Below are 23017 nucleotides of genomic sequence, written 5' to 3'. Positions count from 1 at the left end.
GGTTTCTTCTTGTTCTAATTTTCGATTCCTTAATTTCATAACGTTTGGCTGCGATTGATAACTAAAACGCACACTTTCAATAGATAATGAATTAGGTTAGGTTCCTCATTATGCATATTATGTAGAAGGATGTTCTTTTTGTTACTGCTTTTTAATTTATTAGGGAAAATTTTCAAACTTGTTTCCAAACCTACCGTAACCAACTTCGAATGCGTGTGTTCCCTTTATAGTTAAATTTAAGTTTAAATCAGACACAGTTTTCGTTAGTGCGTAGGTTCACTTCGGGGTGTAGCATTTAAAAATTATTCTCTAATGTATACTTTACTTTTGGCCATGTAATCTCAACAAACTAAACAATAGTTGCCGTCACCTCAGGATCACATGGCAGCGATTCATGACGTTTTCCACAAATTAGCCAGAACCCCATGGTAAAATCCTGCTGGGGTGGAAATGGTAATGACGAAATCCGCAGATTTGCAGCCCAAACGCAGTGACAGACAGGCGGGGATTACCAGCGCAGAACCGACGGACATCTGCCGCCCAATCAATCAATGAGGGCTAAACGATTTCGGGGCAAACATTTTGGAGCACAAAAGAGCGGAAGGTGTCGCACTAAAAAGTGGCCCAAGTGGTCACTCGAACGCGCGCGTGGCACACGACTGTATCATCAGCTGATTATGGGATCAGCTGATCGTAGGTCACGTGACCGGTGTCATCAGCTGTTGCGGTCACGTGTCGTCAACCCTTGCCGCGTGCGCGGGCGTGGCGCGCTTTATTAGTGGGCTTCAAGTGGAGACATCCAACTTTTGAAGTGTGATCAGCTAATTGTGGCAAAGAGTCGCTTTGTGTGAACTGATTTTACGCTTTAATGGCTTTTAATTTGGTTCGGAGAGAATTATCTTACACGTGTTGTTTAAGTTCATCGATTATAAGGAGAAAAGGATCTTATCTTACAGTTAAAATTTAAATTTAGTCGATAAAAAAAATTGAAACACAGTTCCATTTTACTTTTCTGAATAAAAAATACTATCCCATAGAGTAGATTCATTTGCGAAGTATTAATTGGTGCACCTCGTTTAACTATTTTGTGTACAAATGAAATTAATTGTGTTCCCTACTCTTGGGAACTCCTAGTGGTGAATTGGTTATCTTCACGTGAACGTTTGTCCAACGATACAAGATTTATTGGAATTTTTGTTTACATTCACAAACTATTTTCAGCTCTATGCATACGTTTTAGGGCGTCAATACACAATAACTCATGTTTAGAACAATGGGCGGAAATAATAAACAAACTCTCTTAGAAATGTACCTTTTGGATCACCCGAAATATGGTTTGTCTTATTTCTGCCCGATTAATGAGTGTGTTTTATGTTAATGCTATATACCTTGTAAAGGTATCTTATCCACTGTAAATCTTTTGCCACAAAATATATGATTATTTTTTTGAAATTTTTCGTTTTAGTGCTATTGCCAAAAATTTTTTCGTCAGTGTACTCAAACATTACGAACATGAAACACACTTCAAAACAGGCTACAAATTGTCCAATAAAGTGGTAATTTGGGTACAATATTTACTGAAATTTACGTATCTTACTACATGCGGACGTTGATTAATTTACAATTTCACCGAACCCGCTTGAATACATAAACGTGCAAAGTGTTTCTGTGCACAAGTGTTATTCATATTGTCTTATTACCGGTTAATCACATTAAAAATCAATCCTATACTCTAATACGAGCAATGTTTGCTTGTATGTATGCTTGCTTGCTTGCTTGCTTGCTTGCTTGCAGAATGATCTCGAAAACGGCTCCGACGATTTTCTTCAAATCTTGTAAATAGTTTATTTTTGGCCTAAAAACAAGTTTCATGCAGTTAGAACTGCCAACAAAAATCTAATTACGTAGAAAAACGAAACTGAAAGTCACATATTTTTAACATTAGTCTTATGGGTTGCTAAGTAACCATGTTGGTTGAATTAAATAACAAGGAAAAAGTAAACAAAAGACTTGAAGTTGTAGCATGTGTTCATTATAAGCCAACTAACCACAGTATACTAGCAAATTACAAATACAGTAGAAGAGGGAAATCATCACATGTTACTATTGAGCAAAGATTATACTGAAGATTGCTCGATACATTGTAGCATAGATAAATCATACTCCATTGTAGGCCTAGTAAAGGCAAGCAGTACGAAGTGCAGGATCTGTTTATGACGATTAGATTAAGGTACTTGCAATCATAAAATGGATGGTAGGAAGTGGTGAAGGAAGTAGTCAAGGCGAGTAGTCCGGAGTGTGGGAACCGTTTGTGACGATTAGATATAGGTATTGGCAATCCTAAAATGCTATGGGAAGGGAGGGAAACAGGTCCGTGACGTAGGAAGTGGTGAAGGAAATAGTCAAGGCGAGTAGTCCGGAGTGTGGGAACTGTTTATGACGATTAGATAAAGGTATTGGCAATCCTAAAATGCTATGGGAAGGGAGGGAAACAGGTCCGCGACGTAGGAAGTGGTGAAGGAAGTAGTCAAGGCGAGTAGTCCGGAGTGTGGGAACTGTTTGTGACGATTAGATAAAGGTATTGGCAATCCTAAAATGCTATGGGAAGGGAGGGAAACAGGTCCGCGACGTAGGAAGTGGTGAAGGAAGTAGTCAAGGCGAGTAGTCCGGAGTGTGGGAACCGTTTGTGACGCTGAGATAAAGGTATTGGCAATCCTAAAATGCTATGGGAAGGGAGGGAAACAGGTCCGTGACGTAGGAAGTGGTGAAGGATATAGTCAAGGCGAGTAGTCCGGAGAGATAAAGGTATTGGCAATCCTAAAATGCTATGGGAAGGGAGGGAAACAGGTCTGTGACGTAGGAAGTGTTGAAGGAAGTAGTCAAGGCGAGTAGTCCGGAGTGTGGGAACCGTTTATGACAATTAGATATAGGTATTGGCAATCCTAAAATGCTATGGGAAGGGAGGGAAACAGGTCCGCGACGTAGGATGTGGTGAAGGAAGTAGTCAAGGCGAGTAGTCTGGAGTGTGGGAACTGTTTGTGACGATTAGATAAAGGTATTGGCAATCCTAAAATGCTATGGGAAGGGAGGGAAACAGGTCCGCGACGTAGGATGTGGTGAAGGAAGTAGTCAAGGCGAGTAATCTGGAGTGTGGGAACTGTTTGTGACGATTAGATTAAGGTATCTGCAATCTTTAAATGCAATGGGAAGGGAGGAAAACAGCTCCACTTCGTAGGAAGTGGTGAAGGAAGTAGTAAGGCTGGCAGTGCAGAGTGTGGGAACTGTTTGTGGCAATTAGATTAATGTATCTGCAATCCTAACATGCAATGGGAAGAGAGAAAAACAGGTCCACGACGTAGGGATTGCTGAAGGAATAAGTAAAGGCGAGCAGTGTAGAGTTTGGGAATGGATTTTTGTATCTGCAATACTGAGACTGCTTTCAGAGTAAACTAATGATTTTTCCCGAGCAAAGCTTGGTCCCCAGGTACTCAGTTTTAAACTGAGCAAACGAACCTTTTTCCACACTCGAGCGATTCATCCAGTTCCAACTAAAACGTATAAATTTTATCCTATTGCACTACCTTCTTGCTACCAACTGGAGCAACAAAATTTAATTAGCCTTGATTAATCTTTTGTGGATTTTCGAGTTTCAATTGATGACGGTCCTGACGCGAAGAGGCGGCAGGCTTTGAGAAAGTTACTGTCGAAGGATTCACACACTCACACACGTACAAATACGCACACACATTAAGGGTCCAGGATACAGGATAGAGCGACCCCGTCGAGGACCCTGGTGTATCCAGCGACCCGCGAATATCCTTAGAGGACCGGAAACTACTCCAGGAAACTCTAAAAAATAATTGAGGTAGGGTGGTGCTAAGTACAGTAGCAGTTCTCCATTGGGAAAGGTACGTTGGATGAGTCCAGATATGGTCCAGATACTAACTTTTGATTTGTGCTGTGTAAGCGTGTGTAACACAAACTACTATGCACACTTACCATTTTTACGCTAACTTTACAAGTTAAGAAAGCTACTACAGTACTAAGTACGTATTTATTTTCATTGTTATACAGTGGTTTTTTAGACTTTATTCTTAGTCGTATGGTTCATCTTTGCTAAGCCGACTCCAAATATGCTCTCGATGTATCGAGTATTAAAACAGTAACCTCTACAAAACTACATAAACTTTCAACCTAAAATATCTATGAAGAAAATGTTTATCGTTAAACGAGGATTGGATGATTGTAAATACAGTAACAAAATATTAGCCATAAGTAGTACGCTTGGCGAATTTAAAATTGGTGTAGTGTTTACAAATAAAAATTATACAATTTATAATGTTCAGGATAGGTAAAAGATCTGACACTGTAGAACGACATCAGTCTCAATTTACTAAGCCATAGTCTAATTTTGTACCAGTTGGACATAGACATAAATTTACCCTAATCGTTGGTATGTCTCGTGCTATATACCGAAATTAGGGCCATTTCATCAAGCTTTACTTTAACAGATTAGTTCGTGGTTTTCAATCGAATTAACACTTTACTCCCTACCTCCTTGAGTAATATTTCCCATACAATCTTCTCAAACCACGAAGGTGGTCTCTGCGACCTTTCATAGTCAACCACCTTCACCAGGTCAACCCCAGGTGTCAGCTTTGTCCCAGAGGCGCTGCAATGGAACTATCGATTGCACACGGAGAATGAGCGCACCCCGGCGCACGGACTATTTGACTAACAAAAAACCGCGCAAATGTCCGGTAAAAAGCCGCCAACAATGGCCGATTTGTCGGCCCAACGCCCCCGGGTTTTTTGAATTTTGGAAATTGCTTTTTAAGTAATGACCCCTCACTCTTGTATGGTGGACAATGCTGGGGTGAGAGCTAACTGAAGTGGAAATATTCAATTTTAAATACTAAGCGGTATTCAGTAGTGATCGATGGAGGCCTATGGCTGTGACGGAAATGTTGCCGTACAACTATTTTAAACAGCTCTGGCAGCCAACCATAATGAAAATATCCTGGTGGAATATGCGTGGTATTCTCCTTCAAGTTGCTCATTTATTTGTTTTTTTTTTGCTTAAAATTTTCGCCGGACACACTCGTCCAACTGATGTCCAGTCCCGAATCGTGGAACACTGTTTCTGCATTCACCAGATGAGTGATAAAAGTGAAGAGGACTGAACAGCTGTGATGCAACAGTGCAGCTGAACCTGGTGTAACATCGTGGCTGAAATGCCATCTCTGGCCTACCCTCTTCAGGGCCGGATTTAGCATTTTTGCGCCCCTAGGCCCAAAACAATTTTCCGCCCCCTAGTCTGGTCACAGTTACTTTCCTTCAAAACTTTAATACGCTACATGAAACTTAGTCGGTTGTACTCCTCCACCATTTCTTAACCGATTTTATCCATTTACGTCTCATTGGAAAGAGCGTGTCGCGTAGATTTGCAAACTGGTCTTACATATTTGAAAAAGTCCCTTGGGCTCTGCCCCAGTGGATTTGAAAGTTTCCATGTTATCCTTATGAAGAACATAATTGTTTACATTTTGATCGGCTGTATAATTTAATTGCTGTTATTTATTTTTCTATTCAATGAAACGCATTGAGTACATTTATTTACTATTTGAGTTTATGTAAACATAACCTTCAAGACGGATCGTGTTAGTACGGTTGTATCTTAAATTTTTGTATTTATCGTTGTTTTGTTTTGTGTACTATGACGGATCGTGTTAGCATGATTGTAACTTAAATTTGTGGATTTATCGTTGTTTTGTGTAGCTATAATTTGTTTATTTTCTGTTTTTTTTTCTTTTAAATGCCTCCGACGCGACGAAAACGAAACATAGACAGGAGGCGTAATCGTGATAACGACCGCAGCTACAGAACAGTGGCGCATAAATGATAGTCAAACTAGTATGTTTTCTGTGGTCAAAGGTGATAAGGCTTAACTCATCACAGTCAGCACCTGACCCTGGCCAACCTCAACTATTAGGTTACAAATGCGTCCTAACACTACCCCAAAACGACTTTTCGTTCTCAATTGGTCCTTTAATGACCTGTGTTGCCTGTACAGCGAGGCATTTTGAGAAAGAGAAAACCGGCCGGATTAGGTTTATCAATAACGAAGATAAACATGGACAATCTTATATGGCTATAAGTCAGGAAATGTTTGTAGAAAACATTAAAGGAAAAACCTAGTCATAAACTAGACATTGACAAATTTTGAATTAACAATGTCATAAGAAGTCGACTTGAGTGAGTTATATTTAATCTATGGTTGTACTGCATCTAGGCTTTGACTATTCAATGATCTAGGTTATATTTCCAAAGCAAAACAGTGCAATATTCCGGCCAACCATACCGATCCTTAGGTCTGAGGAGAAAATTACAGCATTAATGGTGCTTTGGAGGGTATTGAATTTTTCTAAAATATAATGCTAACTGAAATTATTTTTTTTTCTTAAATTTTAAAGGTAAATTCATCGTTGTTTTGATATTCAACACAACGTATTATATATTTTTATTTGTTAATAACTTTTGTTTTGTGAAGTGAGGGTGGTAACAATGTCTACCACGCATGCGCCCCTAATCACTCTGATCAGATAGTACCGAGCCCGAGCCAGCATAGTGGCAATGCAGTGGCAATACGATGCGTACCGCTAGGGAGCTTGTCAACGGCAACATCCCTACAGCCTACTCCCGTATAACCGGTGTTCGCTACCAATTTTGTAACGAAATTGATGCGTAGTTCTGAAAAATAGTTTAAGTTTCCTAACAATTATTTCCTCTTACGAACCTCAGAATCACAACGCTTAAACAGGCCGTTTTTTTTTATCAACTAAGACTATTTATTTTCATTTTTAGATATAAAAAAAATCCTCTCGGTTGTGCGCCCTCTGGGACCTTGCGCCCATAGGCCCGGGCCTACCGGGCCTATTGGGAAATCCGGCCCTGACCCTCTTGAAGTATTGCAAACAGCGTTTCCGCGAGCGTATCAATTGCCTGGACCGACAGGTTCTACACCTTAGACCCTGACAGTGCTTAAGACATTTCCCTTTCATAAACAAGCCTTTATCAACACCATCTTTTTAAGGTAGTTAACTGTGCTTTGTTTTAATTTTACTTACCACACAATAGCTGTGTGTATTGCTCAGTGTGGCCATACATTTCAAAAGTGGCAATGACTGTTTGTGTTCGTAATACGCACAAGATTTTTCCTACCACCATAATTAACTTGCAAACACACAGACAGACTAACTTTTTAGATGTATATAATGTCATTTAGGTTATGTCATTTGCTTACTTGTTAACTAACGTTCCGAATCCGTGACTGTGATTGGTCTCAACAACTGGGAAATCAGCTGATTAGCGGCAATGATCTACTTCGCGTACTTTCTACAGGTGTGGCAATGGGATCACTTCCACGCAGTGGTAGGACAAACATTTTACCTGGAAATATAGGTAATTAGAAACAAATCAAACCCCCTCACAAACTACACCGATTTACAAGGGTATAAAATATAACTAATATTTTATACACATGACTATCCAAACAAAGAACAAAAACGACGACGACAAAAAATTGCCACCCTTTACCTGCGGATAACAATCAGCTGTTTAAGCCGGTCGAAGGCCTCAGAACAATTATAAATGCATCGATCACCAACGTGAACAGTAATGGCGGAATAATCAGCTGATCTCGGCAAGGCGATTACAACCCTTTAGCCGCCAAACAAATCATGTTTTACGCATCGGCCGACTCCCCTTGTCACTGGGCTTAAATTGTAGGATTACAATGGATTAAAATTCGGATAAAAATGTCTCTGTCGGATTGACAACTGAACAAGACGGATTAAAGTTAAACTGTTTGTAATACGACAACCCCTGAACGTATGAGTTTGTTGTTTGTTCAGTTAAAATACGCGACTGTCCAAGCAAAAATTCAAAGCAGGTTTTTTAAGAAACACTTGATTTAATTTATTAAAACTAATGGATATTGAAGACGAAATGACCACTCATTCCGGTTAAAAGAACACTTGTAACTCCCATTGGCAGTGTACATCAATTTAAAATTTATTTAATCGGATACAGAATTTTTACTAATCTGATAGTAAAATACTGTATGTCGTTGTCGAGACTACTACCAGTAATATTACTTCCTCTATGCTACTACAGTGTCAAAACTGAAGGACCTTTTAAAATTACAAATTTATCATGGATAAAATACTTTAAGGTTACATTTTAGTGTCTTTATCAAACTAATACTACTATTTTAGCAGCACTTACCTTACAATCGCCAAGTGTTTCTTCGGTTTTACCAAACGGCTTTTTCATTATAACAAATGAATGGACTATTGACACACTTTTTAACATAAAAATTCCATATTTCGGCTTAAGCCAAGAACAAGAACAAAAACAAATAACATGTTTATCACTCGTATCAGATGGTCTTGTGAAGATAAACAATACATAACTTATAAGGAAGTAAAATAGAAAATATTAATAAAAAGTAAGAAAGAAAAATTTGTTATATACCTATATCAAATTTAGACCTGATGGTGTTTTAGATTTAAGTATTAATTGACGAGCTTGGTCAAGCTGTCTAAATTTTATGTCTGATGCGTCTTTTGCTAATTTTCTTATTCCTTTTTGTGAATAGATCTGAACATGTCGTTAATGCTTTCTCGCATGAATGGCCACAGATTTTTGTATATCAATGTGGTTTGAAATGTTAATGAACAAGTTTTTGAGGTCATATTTGATTTCAAGATGAAATCTGATACCAGGTAATAAGAGGCCGAAAAAAAATTAATTTTGAATAATAATAATGAACTTAAACTGAAGATGCTAATTCGACAAGTTATGCAATGTTTCCAAATTGATGGATCTGAATTTTCAATATAAGTTGTACAACCCTTTCTTTGAGAGAAAATCTATTTTAGCCCTGAAGTTTGCATTTCTCCACAAGGAGACGTGTAAGGCCAATTTTTCTCGATTTTGAAAAGAAATAAAATACGTAATTTTGTGATGAACTTAAAATAAGGTTGGCATTAATCAATATTTTTTAATTACATATTTTTTCTCTTCTTTGTAAACATATCCATATTCGCATATATAGCCATAGAATAAGAGGAGCGGAGGGATACAGACGTCCTCTAAAATGCTAAAAGTGAACAAAACTCATATTTTAGATAGCATTGATAGAAACATTAGCCATGTCATTCTACTTGGCCAGTTGACCTAAATTTGTGGGCTTGGTAAAATTCTGTATGAATGCAGAAAACGTTTTTTCATATCTACTAAGGCTTCTGACACTCTTAAATTAAATGTGTACTAAAATTGCCTGACAAAGGAGTACCCGTACAGGCACATTTCCACGTACAATTTGATTCGTTAACAAAATTAAAATAAACTATAAAACCATTCACACAAATCAGTGCAACCGGAAAGCTTAGCACACAATAAACCTCTACCGCATGATTCTACGGTATTGACCAGTTAACCAGTTAACCCCTCAACTACTTACCCCTACCAACCGTGAAGACCCGTTTCAATCGGCGTGAACACTACCAAACACACGCGACACTCGACAAAACGGTGTTGATTTTTCATTTGTTTGTCTGAGGGTGAATATAACTAATAGGCCATTGTGACGTATGCAAATACAGCCCCTGTCCATTAGCATTTCTGATCAGCTGGCGCAGTATCAGCTGTCTAATTGTTGACTAAACAACGTGAAATCAAGCAACCACTGCATTGAATATTTTATCAACGCTGCATCGATTTCGTCACCACTGCAACAAACTGTTGGTGAATACAATAGGAAAATTGTTTTGTAAGACAAACTAGGAGGACGAATTTTATAACTTGTGGATTTATATTTGTGTGACTCAAATTCCCCGGAGTTTAAATGAAAGATGCCAAGTTATAAGACCATGGTACCGTCGATTCTTTTAATTATACCTAAAGACAGTTTTCTAATTACGAATAATGTTTATATTAAAAATAAACAATGCACCATGGCCTTATGTAATATACACGCACTTTTCTTTAAGCAAAGTAGGTAGCTTACCGTACCTATTTGATAGTTATTTATTATTACCAATCTGTCCAATAATTTCATTGTTTTTCACCAAGTTGTGGTTTTTACAAGTATCAATTATCAATTATTTAAGGCGGGGACGCGACTCATATTTAACCCAAATATGAGTGAAGGATGAGTGTAGGATGAGTGGCGATCTCGTTGTCTTGTTAGTGACCAAGGCCAACATAACATATTAAGTACTTAGACACATCTGTTAATTAATAGCCCATACAGCTAAAGGATTAATGGCAACTAAGGGGTCTAGAGTTTATAGTGGAATCCGAACCACATTTTTGCCTTGGTATTAAAGAATTGGTCTAATTATCATGATAGTACCCGTATAGTCGCAGTACTCACTGAAACATACTAAGTAAAACATTTAATTTTCAAAGGACATAAAAAACAGAATATTTAACAAGCATAGTTTTATCAAACGTTTTGTGGTGTTAAAATTATGAATAATGTGTCCCCATGTATCTCATATCAGTAAAATGATATGTTGACACTATTAACGTGCAAAATGAAACAAACTCACCACTATGCATATATTTGGAGAGGTTAATTGAGATTATGATATGCCATGAAAATAGTACACTAGCCTACCTTACCACTTACATCATTGACATAACATTCAAGTTTACCCAAATTGTCGCCACAACTGCCACCATGAGTCAGCCAAGTAGCCAAACAATGGCAGGTTTATTTAAACGATGAACTATATTTGTCCAAGTGCTCCCCTAGCTTGACAAGTCTCCCTTTTTTGAAACACCAGTTTGCTTGAAGGACCTGTTATAATTTTTGGTGTCCCCGGGGCAACTATTATTGAAACCCCTTCCCCCAAGTCCCTGGAGATAGGGTGCCTCTCCCCCTCTAGACACCATTTTACCCCTTGTTCCAGCCCACTGGGCAAAGGCTGTGTGGACATGCTTTGAGCTTTCTATGGGTTGGCATAGATTTATTTTTACTTGTTATGTATAGGTTTTTTTTAAAAACACTTTTTAAAGTGTCCCACATTCACATCCTAGGACCAAACTATAACCATAGGATTGCAGCATCATCACTCATAGGCCCACATAAAATATTTTGGTGTTTGGCAGAATTTGAACCCAGGACAACAAGGAATGAAGTTCTGCACTCTCACTAGGCCAGCTACCAACCTTTACAAATCCTAAAACAGCTACAAAACGCAAAATGTTTTTAGTGTTTAAAAAATAAACCCCCACTGTGATCAATTTTGGGAAACAATTCTACTTGTAAATGAAGATTCTCGGTGGATTTGGTTTTTTACCCAGTAGTCTTGATCTTAGGTATCCATCTGCAATTTTTAGTTCCAAACAGATGCGATTGTATAACAAGTAGTGATAGTTGCAGCTGAAATAACCCAGATGTGATTTTCTGGCTTTAAAAAGTTTATGATAATTGCATAGTGATCCTTGGTTGTCACAGTGGCAAACAGAATACAGCACAGTGTGCACAAAGCAGTGTTGTTACAGGTAGAAACAATAGATTATTATTACAATGTTTACAAGTTTAAGTTTGCAGATGTTTTTACTGCCCAAGTCAGATACCACCTTTTTGCCCAAGGCAACTTAAAGAGTACTAAATTTTATTCTTACCTCGGTTGCATTTCGTCAGTTATATTCACAGAAGTATTCACAGTAGGTACCAAATACATTTGTTAAACCATTTGGAGAGAACAGGGTTCAAAGAACTCCCCACTTTGGAAAAACAGTAAAAAATGTATTAAGTTGTTTAATATACTTCTTTTATTATCTTTATTATAATTCAAAAAACTACTATAATCAATTAATCGAGAGTAAAATGTTCATTGTACTGACAGAATGATTCATGATGCTCTTAAAACACACTGTAAATGTAAAATCAAAGAACAAACTTTAAAAAAACTATTTGATTTGATTTTGAGACAAATTTTAACAGAGATATTAGGTATTTATTGGCTTGTATTCCGAATTAAGCAATACTTTAACTATTTTCTTTGTAAAGGTAAATGGATAAAGCTATGATATTATGTCTATTTAAGGGTCCAAAGTTATATTACTGTTTTATAGCATTTCTTTTTCATCATGTATTTCCAGAAAAGGCCAAAAACTCCTGATCGATTAGTCACTTTAAGAATATACGTTCTAATGTCCAGAAACACAACTACAGATTATTAAGACAAAGATGATTAAGTATTAACCTTTTTAAGGCCAGGTAAAACAGATCCATAAAGGTAATCCATGTGCTAATCCGTCTTAAGATCAAAAAGATTTTTTTTAACAATTATAACTTGGATCTCATGGGAGAACAATGATTATTTTAAAGACTGTTTGATGGATCTATTGAAATTTCTAGTTTTACTTGAATATTTTTTTACTTTTTCTTTGAAATGGCAGCCATACAAAGGTAGGTATTTTAAGCCAAGTATGAGTGTAGGATATAACTATAAAAATGTTTAGTTTGTTAACAATTATTAACCAATTTCTTTTGTATTTTTGTGTTGAGGTTGGGTTAGGGAAGAGGAAAAAAGGTATTTTAAGCATCCTCCAGGAAACTTACTTAAGTTTACCAATAACACAACAGAATATGGAGAACAATCTAATATCCCAAGACAGAAATCTGGTAGAAACGGATAAGAATTCAAACAACAATTTGTATTAAAGATTTACATTTTTATAACACAGCATGAAAATGAAACACATACAGTACTAAAAAACATGATTTATTATTCGACTGGTTTACATTCATCGATAGTTTAGAAGCTAAAAATGTAAGTCTGGTTAGTTGGCTAAGAGCTAATTATGTACATACATATTATGCAACATGTTTAAAATAATTTATAGTTTAAAATAATTAACTTAAACTAATCACAGGTATTTTCGTCCACTCTTATTTCTTTATATGTTTTTTTACAATATTTTTGCAATACTGTAGTTGGGAGGCAATTAAATAATATCAATAGTCAGAGCAGCCTCTCTGTTGCTCTAATTCAGTGTGTGTCATATTGTGTAATGTTATACGTTTTATCTATGGTTATACTAAGCAGCATATATTAATACATCTTTTCGTAAATAATTTGTTCCCCACATTTGGATGAGAAAAGTCAAGATTCTTTTTATGTTATTGTTTGCTGAGCTGCTTCAGAGTAATTCTTTTTCACCACACTATGATGTTTTTAGCTGTTTTACATATGTTAATTGGTGGCTGAAAGTTACCGTTAATTGGTGGCTGAAAGTTACCATCGTCATTTGGGGACCGAGCAGGTTTTTACATCCCTAGGGCCGCAAAATCAGCTGCCCGCTTACTTTCTTAAAAGATAAATGCATATAAAATACAATACAAAATCACCACTGCCTAGCAACTATTTATTATTATTTTTGTTGATTCCTCAAATTATTTCTTCACATAACCTTAAAGTTGTAGTTGTGTTAACTATCAGTGTGCATTATTATCGTGGTGGATCTACTTTTTTATGCTGAACTCAATGCCGCAATTCATTTTTCATTTGCATCTTTGGATTTTGAAATATTGAAAATTTAAATAAGAGTATTTTAATATTTCATCAAGAAAGCTTGATAACCAAAAACGGATTACGGCATTGAGTCCAGAATAAAAAATTAGTTCAAAATGATGGGTCACAGCACCACCTTCATATTTAAATTAATTGATCACATTTCAAAATGCCGGATCCAAGATGGTGGCTGAAAAAACGACATCCGTCATAACCAAGTGAAAATATGTCGACAATGAATGGTGGTGTATACTTATCTTTATCTAGCACTATTTTGAGATTATGGTCTTAGTTTGTTAATGCACAATGTTAAAATGGGCTAAAAATAAAGTTATAAAAATTCCTCATAACCTTAGAACGGATCAAGATTTTTAAAAACTAATTGCGGCATTGTAATCATCGTAAAATTTTAGTTTGAAATAATTGGTCACAACCCTACCTTTACATTTGAAAAAAAAACTTTGTATCCAATATGGCGGATCCAAGATGGCGGCCAAAAATGTATACCCAGTAAAAATGAAGTACTTACTACTCAACAATGATCTGACGTGGTCCGGAGATGATATCTTAAGAAATGTAGAAAAAAGTAGGGGGGGAACTCATTTAAAATTCACCCTGTATATGTGTATTTAAACATTATAATTGCTTCTGTGTTTCCAAAAACAGCTTTTTATGCATTCTAATTTTTTGCCTATAGTTTTCAGAAATCAACACTTTAAAAAATAGATGATCCAAACACTGGTGGATTGGATGCTTGGTTCTTTCTATGTTTGATACAACGAAAGTAATGATATCATATACAGTTTTTAAAACGTAAATCTGTAAACTATTATTATTATTTGGCTTATTTAGTTTAGAAGTTTTTATATTTAAGCCGTCAATTGACTTTCATGTTTTTATGAAACCACTCTTGGTAAGTACTGTACCAAAATGTTAGATGCATTTTTGCACAGTAACTCTGTCTGTAGAGTAAAACATCTTATTATATTAAATACAGTCTAATTACAAACTATTATGTGTTAGTTTAAAATAAAATGGTGTTACATTAAGTTTTTCTTATCCATTGAATATAAAGATAAATGTCCGCATAAAACATTTTCTTAAGACTAATGAACAAATTTATCCAAATATCTATGCACATTCAAAGTTTTTTTTTGGTGATATTTCTTTGTCATACCTTGGGGCGATTTGATATAAACATATTTTACGGTACACTAACTTGACACTTGACAGTTGTGGTCCCAGTGATGTCAAGTTATTCAGAGTATTGACATTTTTAATGGGTTTTAATAATTTTTTTAGATTTAATTTATTACTTACATGCATATTTTTCTATATGCAGTAAACAATCTAAAAAAAGTTGAAAATTTAACAATTAAAACTTGAAAAGTTGGCCACTAGTAAGACAAAGCCCTACAAGTGCACCTAGTCTGCTGTTGACTGTAGAGTTACAGGGTGTCCAGTTAGTGAGGTTTTACTGTTGTATTGAATAACAGCAATACTCAAATAATAAAAGACACATCTTTACATTATTATGTTATGTATTTTAAACACAAAAACAATAAAAAACTAATACTCCTATGTACAAAATTTTAAGAAAAACACTTTGAAATTACAGTATAATATTTTTCTTGTTGAAGACAGTAAAAACCGAAATCACAAATAGCTAAGTCTGAGAAAATTAAAATCAATGTTTGAATGTGCGCAACAATAAAGTTCCTTTTAATGAATTTACATTCAGTTTGCCTACCAAAACCAGTAACAAACATTTATTTACAAATAGGGCCATCTACATTGTCCCTTTTTCGATCACAGTAAAACACTCGGTTTTTCACAATTTCTGTGATCAGTCCATAAGGTGAGTTTCATCTAAGAACACCATGTTTTAGTATAAATCTAAAAATACAACTGAAATAGAAGAAAAAGATATTTAAAGTAATCAAGGACTCTCAAAAGAAGATCAAACAAAAGCTAACATTTATCAAACAAAAAATTAACGAGTTGAAAACAAAGTAATTTTAAAACCTTTTTGGAACACAAAAATCCAAACAGATGCACAAACTTCTTTACCTCCTAGTTCGTTGTGGCTGTACGAACCTTTGACGTATTTGTGACTGTCTCGTCACAAATACAGGGGCTCTTTGCTATTGAGCTTGTCGAGATCTTTGAACTATCCGGGAGGCGGTTAGAGAGCGGTTCTGCGTCATCGGCGCAGGAGCTCTCATCATTCTCCTCGTGCGAACTACAACACCCAAGTTCGTTCTCTTTAGCCTCAGCAATCTTCCACTCGTTTAAAATTTCTACACTCACAATCAACTAGTGCAACATTTAAAAATACATTACACCCTCTATTGACCAACCCTAATGGGACGGGAACTAGGTCGGATAACCTAAAAGGTTGGTTACATGTTGGTGTAAACATGTGAGTAAACACCTAAACTGGCATAAAAATGTATTATTGCTATTACAGTATATGAATAAAAAATTTACATCTATTACCGAACTCTATTTTTGCCTAGTTAGAGGCGGTTTATGCAGCAGTTAATATGGGTCGGTTAATAGAGGTCTCCTGCAAGAGTAGAAAGCATTATCTTGACATTCTAAGATGAAGCTATCCTGAATGAAAAACTATGATGCATCCAAAACGTAGCTCAGTATCTATAAAACTGATAAACAATGAAACTTAAAAAAAATATTATCTAAACTAGCAAACATTCATGGACATTTTTTTGTAAGTTGTGTAATTGTTTTCTGTGTGCCAAAATGCTCGTTGAAAGAGACACCCAAACTCAAGATATCTCCGTAATTAATTGAAAATTTTGGTGTAATCAATGTTTAAAAACCTACTGTGGCTGTTTTATGACTATGTCCTCTTTAGCCTAAATCACATCTGAAATTTTGATTTAAGTATAGTTGTTGCTCTATTGTAAATCAATATTCATTAATTATTTACTTAAATTTTGATAGTTCCTAAAATTTAAAAAAATTTAAATTATTTTGTGTCAGAATCGCAGCAAAATTTGTAATCATCTCTTGTAATCACAGCAACATTGTAACCATTTTCTGCAGTTAAGGATCTTCTTGATTGACACTATGGTGTGGAAAAAGAAGTAACATATTCTCTTAGGATGAACACTTGTCTATTAATTTACGTATTTGACAATTATTAAAAAATGTTAATGTCCCAGAACCACACATAATTCACAGACTTAAATTTTTTTCAAAATATTTCTAGACCTCCAGTTCTCTGGCTGGAAACCTAGATTGGTCACTGTTTGTGGTTCAAAGACAAAACGTTCTCCTGAAGAAAAGGTATTGCAGTACACTTGCATTGCTTTTAACTCTAACTACGTAAGGTAACAAGGGTTTTAAAAATAACTAAATATTTCATTTAAACCATTTTACTACTCTCCATAAAACAAACAGAAATGTAACAGATTATAGGCCTATATCATACTATTCTAACTCACAAACATTTAAAGTAATACAAAATAACAATACAGACTCTTTTGTAACTACCCTGTCTAGTAATTACAGTAGACTCTCCATTGTTCAGACACCACAGAACCGAAGGTGTGAGTTAAAGAGTTACCTTTGATTATTGATAGATACTCCATTTCTGTTAAATTTTTGTCAGTTTTTTCAACTTTAATCAAAATGGAGATAGTTGAATTGAGCAGACAGGTAGTGTTGATTTAAATTAACCATTTCTGTTGAATACACAGACTTTTAAACAGAGTCTGATAGGGTAACTTATTTTAAGCTTTAGCACCGGTGTCAAATCAACTACCTTAGTAACAATAAATGAGGTGTAAAATAAAATTTTTGACACTAGCAAACTCTGTGACTGGCTCATTCAACTATGTAAAAAAAAATAGGCTACAGCGGTTCCATGTAGACGGATGTCTACTTAAGTATACAAAATTCAAAGGTAAGTAGTGTAGCGTAGGTCAAAACTTTAAACTATCGAATGTCTGAACATTAGAGAATATACTGTAATGTCTACTCTGAATCTCTTATCACTTTGCATTGAGTTTTTATATTCACATTTAAAGATACGGAACAGAGTAACAAAAAGAAATAAATAAATATTAAATAACCGGATTAGATCTGTTGCTGTCAATTTGCTAGCAAGCAGCATAAATGGCACAATAAATATATGTTATTCATGAACAAACTATTGGTTATTTGTCTAAAATCTTTTAATTATCTGTACTGCTAAAATAACTACCCTAAACATGCTATAGTGTTGTGGCATTTGTAAATATAGGAAAGTCCGTGGGATTTTGAATGAAGCAGTTATATGATTGGTGGCGATAAATAGGTAATGACATGTACTACCGGGTGTTTTGTCTGAAAGTGTTGCCGGGTTATTTCGGCCGCCATCTTGTATACGCCATATTGTATATTAATAATTTTTTTTTAATGCAATGATAGTATTGTGACACATCATTAGGAAATAGATTTTCATGCTGATTTCAATACCAAAATCTGTTTTTCAATTTCATTTTTTGTTTGAAATATATATTCAAATGAAAACTCTTCCCCTTACATATATTATGGACATTTCGTACTTTGACATTTTACTTATATTTCCAGTTCTTATTATCGCTTGTAGTTCGTTCTAGCCTTAAAATATTTAGTGATTTAAGGGCTTTCATTTGAGCTATTGATCATTAAAATTGGTTGAATTTGAGTCGAGCAACAAACTCCAAAACACTACTGTATAAAATTTAACTTTTTACATATCAGTCTTTATTTAAAGATTTATATCTCGTGTTGATTTGATATTTTCAATCTATTTTACTTTGTAGATTTGATTTATATCTTGTTGACATGACACTAAGATCTTTCTGGCCTCAAATTACTCAGTAAATGTTTGGTTTTAAATTTTATTAATCACTAAATTAAATCTGACAATTTTAAAATGACTCATTTAACATTAAATTATTGTTTTGTCGAAACTTGTCTTTAGTTAAAGACATACAGGACTGGCCATCAGTGTTACTTTTTGTTGGTGTGTTATTTTATTTGTGAATTATTTTTTGGTGTAAGTACAAATTATATGAAGTGTGATGATGCATATAAGAGGTTCCAAGTCTAAAAATTGGATTCCCAAAGAATTGTTTTAACTTTTTTCTCAAATAACCATGTTTTAAACACTATACAGCAATTTCACATGGTTATAAAAAAAAATAGTATAATTATTTGGGAATCAATTCTTAGACTTGGAACCTCTTATCATCAAACTTCATTTAATTTGTGCTTACACAAAAAAATTGTTGTAACACTGATGACCAGCCCTGTATGTGTTAAACTAAAGACAAGTTTCAACATAAAAATAATTTAAGTTAAATTAAGGTACACACTTTAAGACAAAACACCCGGTAATACACAATTCTACATGTCATTACCTATCTATCGCCACTAATCATAGAATTGCTTCATTCAAAATCCCATGAAATTACATATACCCCACAACTATTATTAGGAAGCACCTTTAATCAGACATAATATCTCACACTATCACAAAAATACCTATACAAAAATACTTGGGAAAAATTTTACAGTACACTCTCAATTATCCGAGGTTGTTGGGGCCGGGACTACGGTACCTAGGCTACCAAGAATCTCTGATAAAACGACGATCGCATCGATTTTGAGGTTATGGGTATACCCTAATCACATTACAAGGTCTAATACTTGTGAAATGTTTTGACAATACAGAGCAAATAAAAAATAATCAAATCATTTTATTTTTATTTTATCATTTTTGAGTGTTATTAAAAAAAGGGAAAACATACTCAACACTTCTTCAATTGTCTCAAAAAACTTTGAACACAGTAGGCTATTTTTTTTTTTTTTTTTTTACTAATATAACTACACTACAGTACTTGCCACAAAACAAGGAGGATCTTTCTTTGTGTTTGAAAAGCATAAAATTGAATTTTTCGGGGGGTTTACCTTGAGCTACAATTTGACATAATCATGTCTACATAAAAACATCATAATGGCCAGAAAAAACATCAAAACATCATTACATGCAGGTAACTTGCATTTCACTAGAGGCAGGCCTGTACTACAGCTTGTTACATTTTGTGTAACAATTTCATTTTACATCAGCAAAGATAGATCTTTTAAATCAAATTCGCTAATGCATTAGAATAAATAAATTATATTAGAAAGATGTAGGTACCAACGTATTTAGAACTAAATAATCTGGGTTCAACATTTAAAATTTAAAATTACAACATGCATAAAATATATTAATGTTTCCAAAAAGCACCTAAGTTTAAAAATAAATCTTTCAACAGTATTAACAATAACCAACCAAACAATGAAACTAAAATTGAAAAATAATCTCTCTTGTTTCTTATTTTGGATTAGCAAACTATATTCCAATGAGTTAATGTTTATTAACCATGAAAATTTCAGTTTTAAATTATATAACAAGGTTTTTGTATTGTTCTCAACTTAAACACAATAAAATATATTTTTTTAACATTTAAAAGAATAAAACAAGTACATCACCGAATCATTGCATTAACTAATTTATAACCTATACTTAAATCTTGGTTATAACCAAAATGTAACTAAAATATTCACAGGTAATAACAATGACATGCATTTAAGGACACAAATCTAACTATCTTGGTGTGACCATAGCATTGTTCATCGAATCAACGAGTATTTTGTTTTAAGTTTTAACTTATTCAAAGATAAAAATAATAATATTAAGCATTTACTGACACAAATCTCAAAATCTTAGTGTGAACATAGCATTTTTTTAAAACTAATGTCTTTAGTCTTGACTTATCCAAAGGTAAAAATAATAACAAGCATTCAAGGACACAAGTCTCATGGTCCCAGTTTAAGTTTAAACATAGCATTGCTCGTCAAATCTAAGAGTCTTACTTCTCAAGTTTTAACTATTTATAGGTAATAAAAATAATAGGCTTTTGAGGACACAAACCTCACATTCCCTGAGCTATTGTAGCATTGTACGTTGAATCTAAACACCAAAGAGTATCAAGCTAGACAGAGACCATGGTATCGTTACTGTTATCAATACCTAAAAATTAACATCCATTTATTGTATGAACTTCACCTTGTATAGTTTGGTTTGTACAGTGCCAACAGCTGTCTGGATGGCACAGATTAAAAATTAAAAGAGGTTGAACTATCATCATTACAACTAATAGAGAAAAGGTAGATAATGTTTGAGGTAGTTTTTAAGTTTCTACATATGATGATTATTTGAATTACAATTAAATATTTTACTTGACTTTTTTCTTAAATAGTGGATAAAACCAGGACCTTTTAGGTCAAATGGCTGGAATCATTACCGGTAGCTCATTGTATCTGAATATTATTGCCTAATACAAAATCAATGCTAACACACAATAAGCGGTCTCTGTCATGGTTTAAAAACCCACCACTCTACCAACTAAACCAATTATTCACCAAAATTATAACCACTTTTACTAGACAATCAGTACTTCTTTTTTGACTTCTTATGCATAATATTAGACTTATTCGGGACATAATCCTCGTCGTCTTCATCATCTGATAGATTGCATTTCTTTTTCCGCCCCCGTTTCGACTTTCTGGCAGAGGCGGGTTTTGCATTACCTTTGTTCAAAGGAGGTGTTTCAATACTATTGCTCGATAAAGGTGTTCCGTTAGTAATGCTCGATGAAGGTGTTTCGATACTAATGCTCAATGGAGGCGTTTCGATACTGATGTTCAATGCAGGCGTTTCATTACTAATGTTCAATGCAGGTGTTCTGTTACTGGTCAATGTACATGATAAGATACTAGAGTTCGATGCAGGTGTTTCATTACTAATTTTCGACGCAGGTGTTTTATTTCTGATGTTAAATGGAGCTTCAACCGGGTCTTCTCGCCATGATCTGATAATTTCTTCAATACTTCCCTCTTCTTCTGTCAAATCCCTTTCTAATTTGGGTTCCAAGATATCCCGGAGCTCTTTCGCAGTCAGCGCGCTCGGGCTCTTCAGATTGGTGTTGGAATAGTTCTCTTGAAAAACTTCAAGAAGATCTTCCGTTAGTGATTTTCCAGCTGTGTCAATCGAGATTATAAAAGTTAAAAAAATATAGTAAATGGTGTAATGTTATACTGTAAAGGGTAAAGTTTACTGTTACCTATTGTAGTTTTTGAAGTTTTAAACTTGTCAAATAACATTGTTGTGCATTATAATATACCCTAATCAACATATAGATTAAAACATAAATTTTTACAGTTTATAAATTCTTAATTTTGTTTGTGTTAAAGTTAAAGTACATTTTTTACGTGTTGTTTAAATTTTTGTATGAAAACCAACAGAAACCTCAAATGTTATGAATGACGTTGTAAACACTGTGCTACTTCAAATGTTAATAATAAAATTATTTTAAGAAGATTTAGTGGCTCACAAATTGGTATACATATTTATTTAACTGTATCAAAACACAAAAAATGATTTGGCAAACAACAAAAAAAAATCTTAAAAATTACAATAAAATGCTCTACAGTCAAAGACCCCACCCGGTTAAGTACATTCTAACCTAATATGTGAATTTAAAAACCTCAAGTCTGTGTACAAAACAATTGGTTTAATATTGTTTTACCACAAAACAGATGGAAGACTGGAAACTCTTTATAATGTAACTATTTTATATTTTTATGTGACACCTTCACATCCTAAGATGCTAGGTTCTCGCCCCAAACTATTTTACACATTATTCAGGCTAGTCATAGAGGGTCACAGCATTATCACATGGATAAAATCCATTGGTGATTGGCGGGATCTGAACTTGGGACCTCTAGGTCAAAAGCCCCGCACTCTACCTTTTAGACCAGCTCGCTCTTCAATGTTACCACACTAAACACTGTATATACTAACTTAATAGACCCTGGCTACCTGCGGCTCACCCGGTCTGAACTACGGGCGCACAAGACGAATAGATTGAGCATGCCTATCCAACTAACATTGAACTGAAGCACGGTCGACCATCTTCAGGCAAGCAAGACACGGTAAATTTTGTTGATAACAACACAAAAACTTGCTTCGCATCCATATAACTCGGCATCTAGCCAGTTAAGTAGGCTACTCTAAATATAGAGTAAAGCTTAATTGTTTAAACTTTGTAGTTTGTAACAGTGAAGTTATGCCAGTACATAGTGTGCTGTGAAATTTTAAAGCCTATTTTAATTGAATTTGAATTTCCCGCCCTTAGCGCCACCTGCGGTGGCCGAGGTCGGCAGTGCTTATCTGTCCGTTGGGTTTTAAAATCATATCGTTGTACTAGTGGGGGTGCTGGCTACAAGTTTGGATGGCTCCTGTGATAATGTAAGTGTTACATTTATTTAGTTTAAGGATTTTTATATTCATGTTTAAAATGCTTTTCAGGTGCTACAAT

The 23017-nt window shown here is 34.8% G+C and overlaps 2 protein-coding genes across 4 annotated transcripts in view; one reads left to right on the top strand and one right to left on the bottom strand.

Annotated features, from left to right (window-relative positions):
* LOC128985428 (uncharacterized) overlaps window positions 1-23017 on the top strand; it is a 433133-nt gene that overhangs the window by 13011 nt on the left and 397105 nt on the right. The gene's annotated exons all lie outside the window — the stretch shown is intronic.
* The window catches only part of LOC128985419 (uncharacterized), a 51827-nt gene continuing 41618 nt past the window's right edge, over window positions 12809-23017 (bottom strand). For 2 of the 3 annotated variants that reach the window (XM_054404897.1, XM_054404898.1), the window contains exon 8: window positions 16987-21677. In XM_054404897.1, coding sequence (XP_054260872.1) covers window positions 21088-21677 — 590 coding nt within the window. In that variant the 3' untranslated portion in view covers window positions 16987-21087. Of the gene's footprint in view, window positions 15838-16986; window positions 21678-23017 lie in introns of those variants that run through there. The other variant, XM_054404899.1, reaches the window with a different exon arrangement.

Source organism: Macrosteles quadrilineatus, unplaced genomic scaffold, assembly GCF_028750875.1.
Source record: "Macrosteles quadrilineatus isolate MER2022 unplaced genomic scaffold, UCM_ALF_1.0 Scaffold_2__2_contigs__length_208266976, whole genome shotgun sequence".
NCBI lineage: Eukaryota > Metazoa > Arthropoda > Insecta > Hemiptera > Cicadellidae > Macrosteles > Macrosteles quadrilineatus.
Note: the sequence above shows the minus strand (reverse complement) of the source record. Positions and strands in the feature narration are given on the sequence as shown.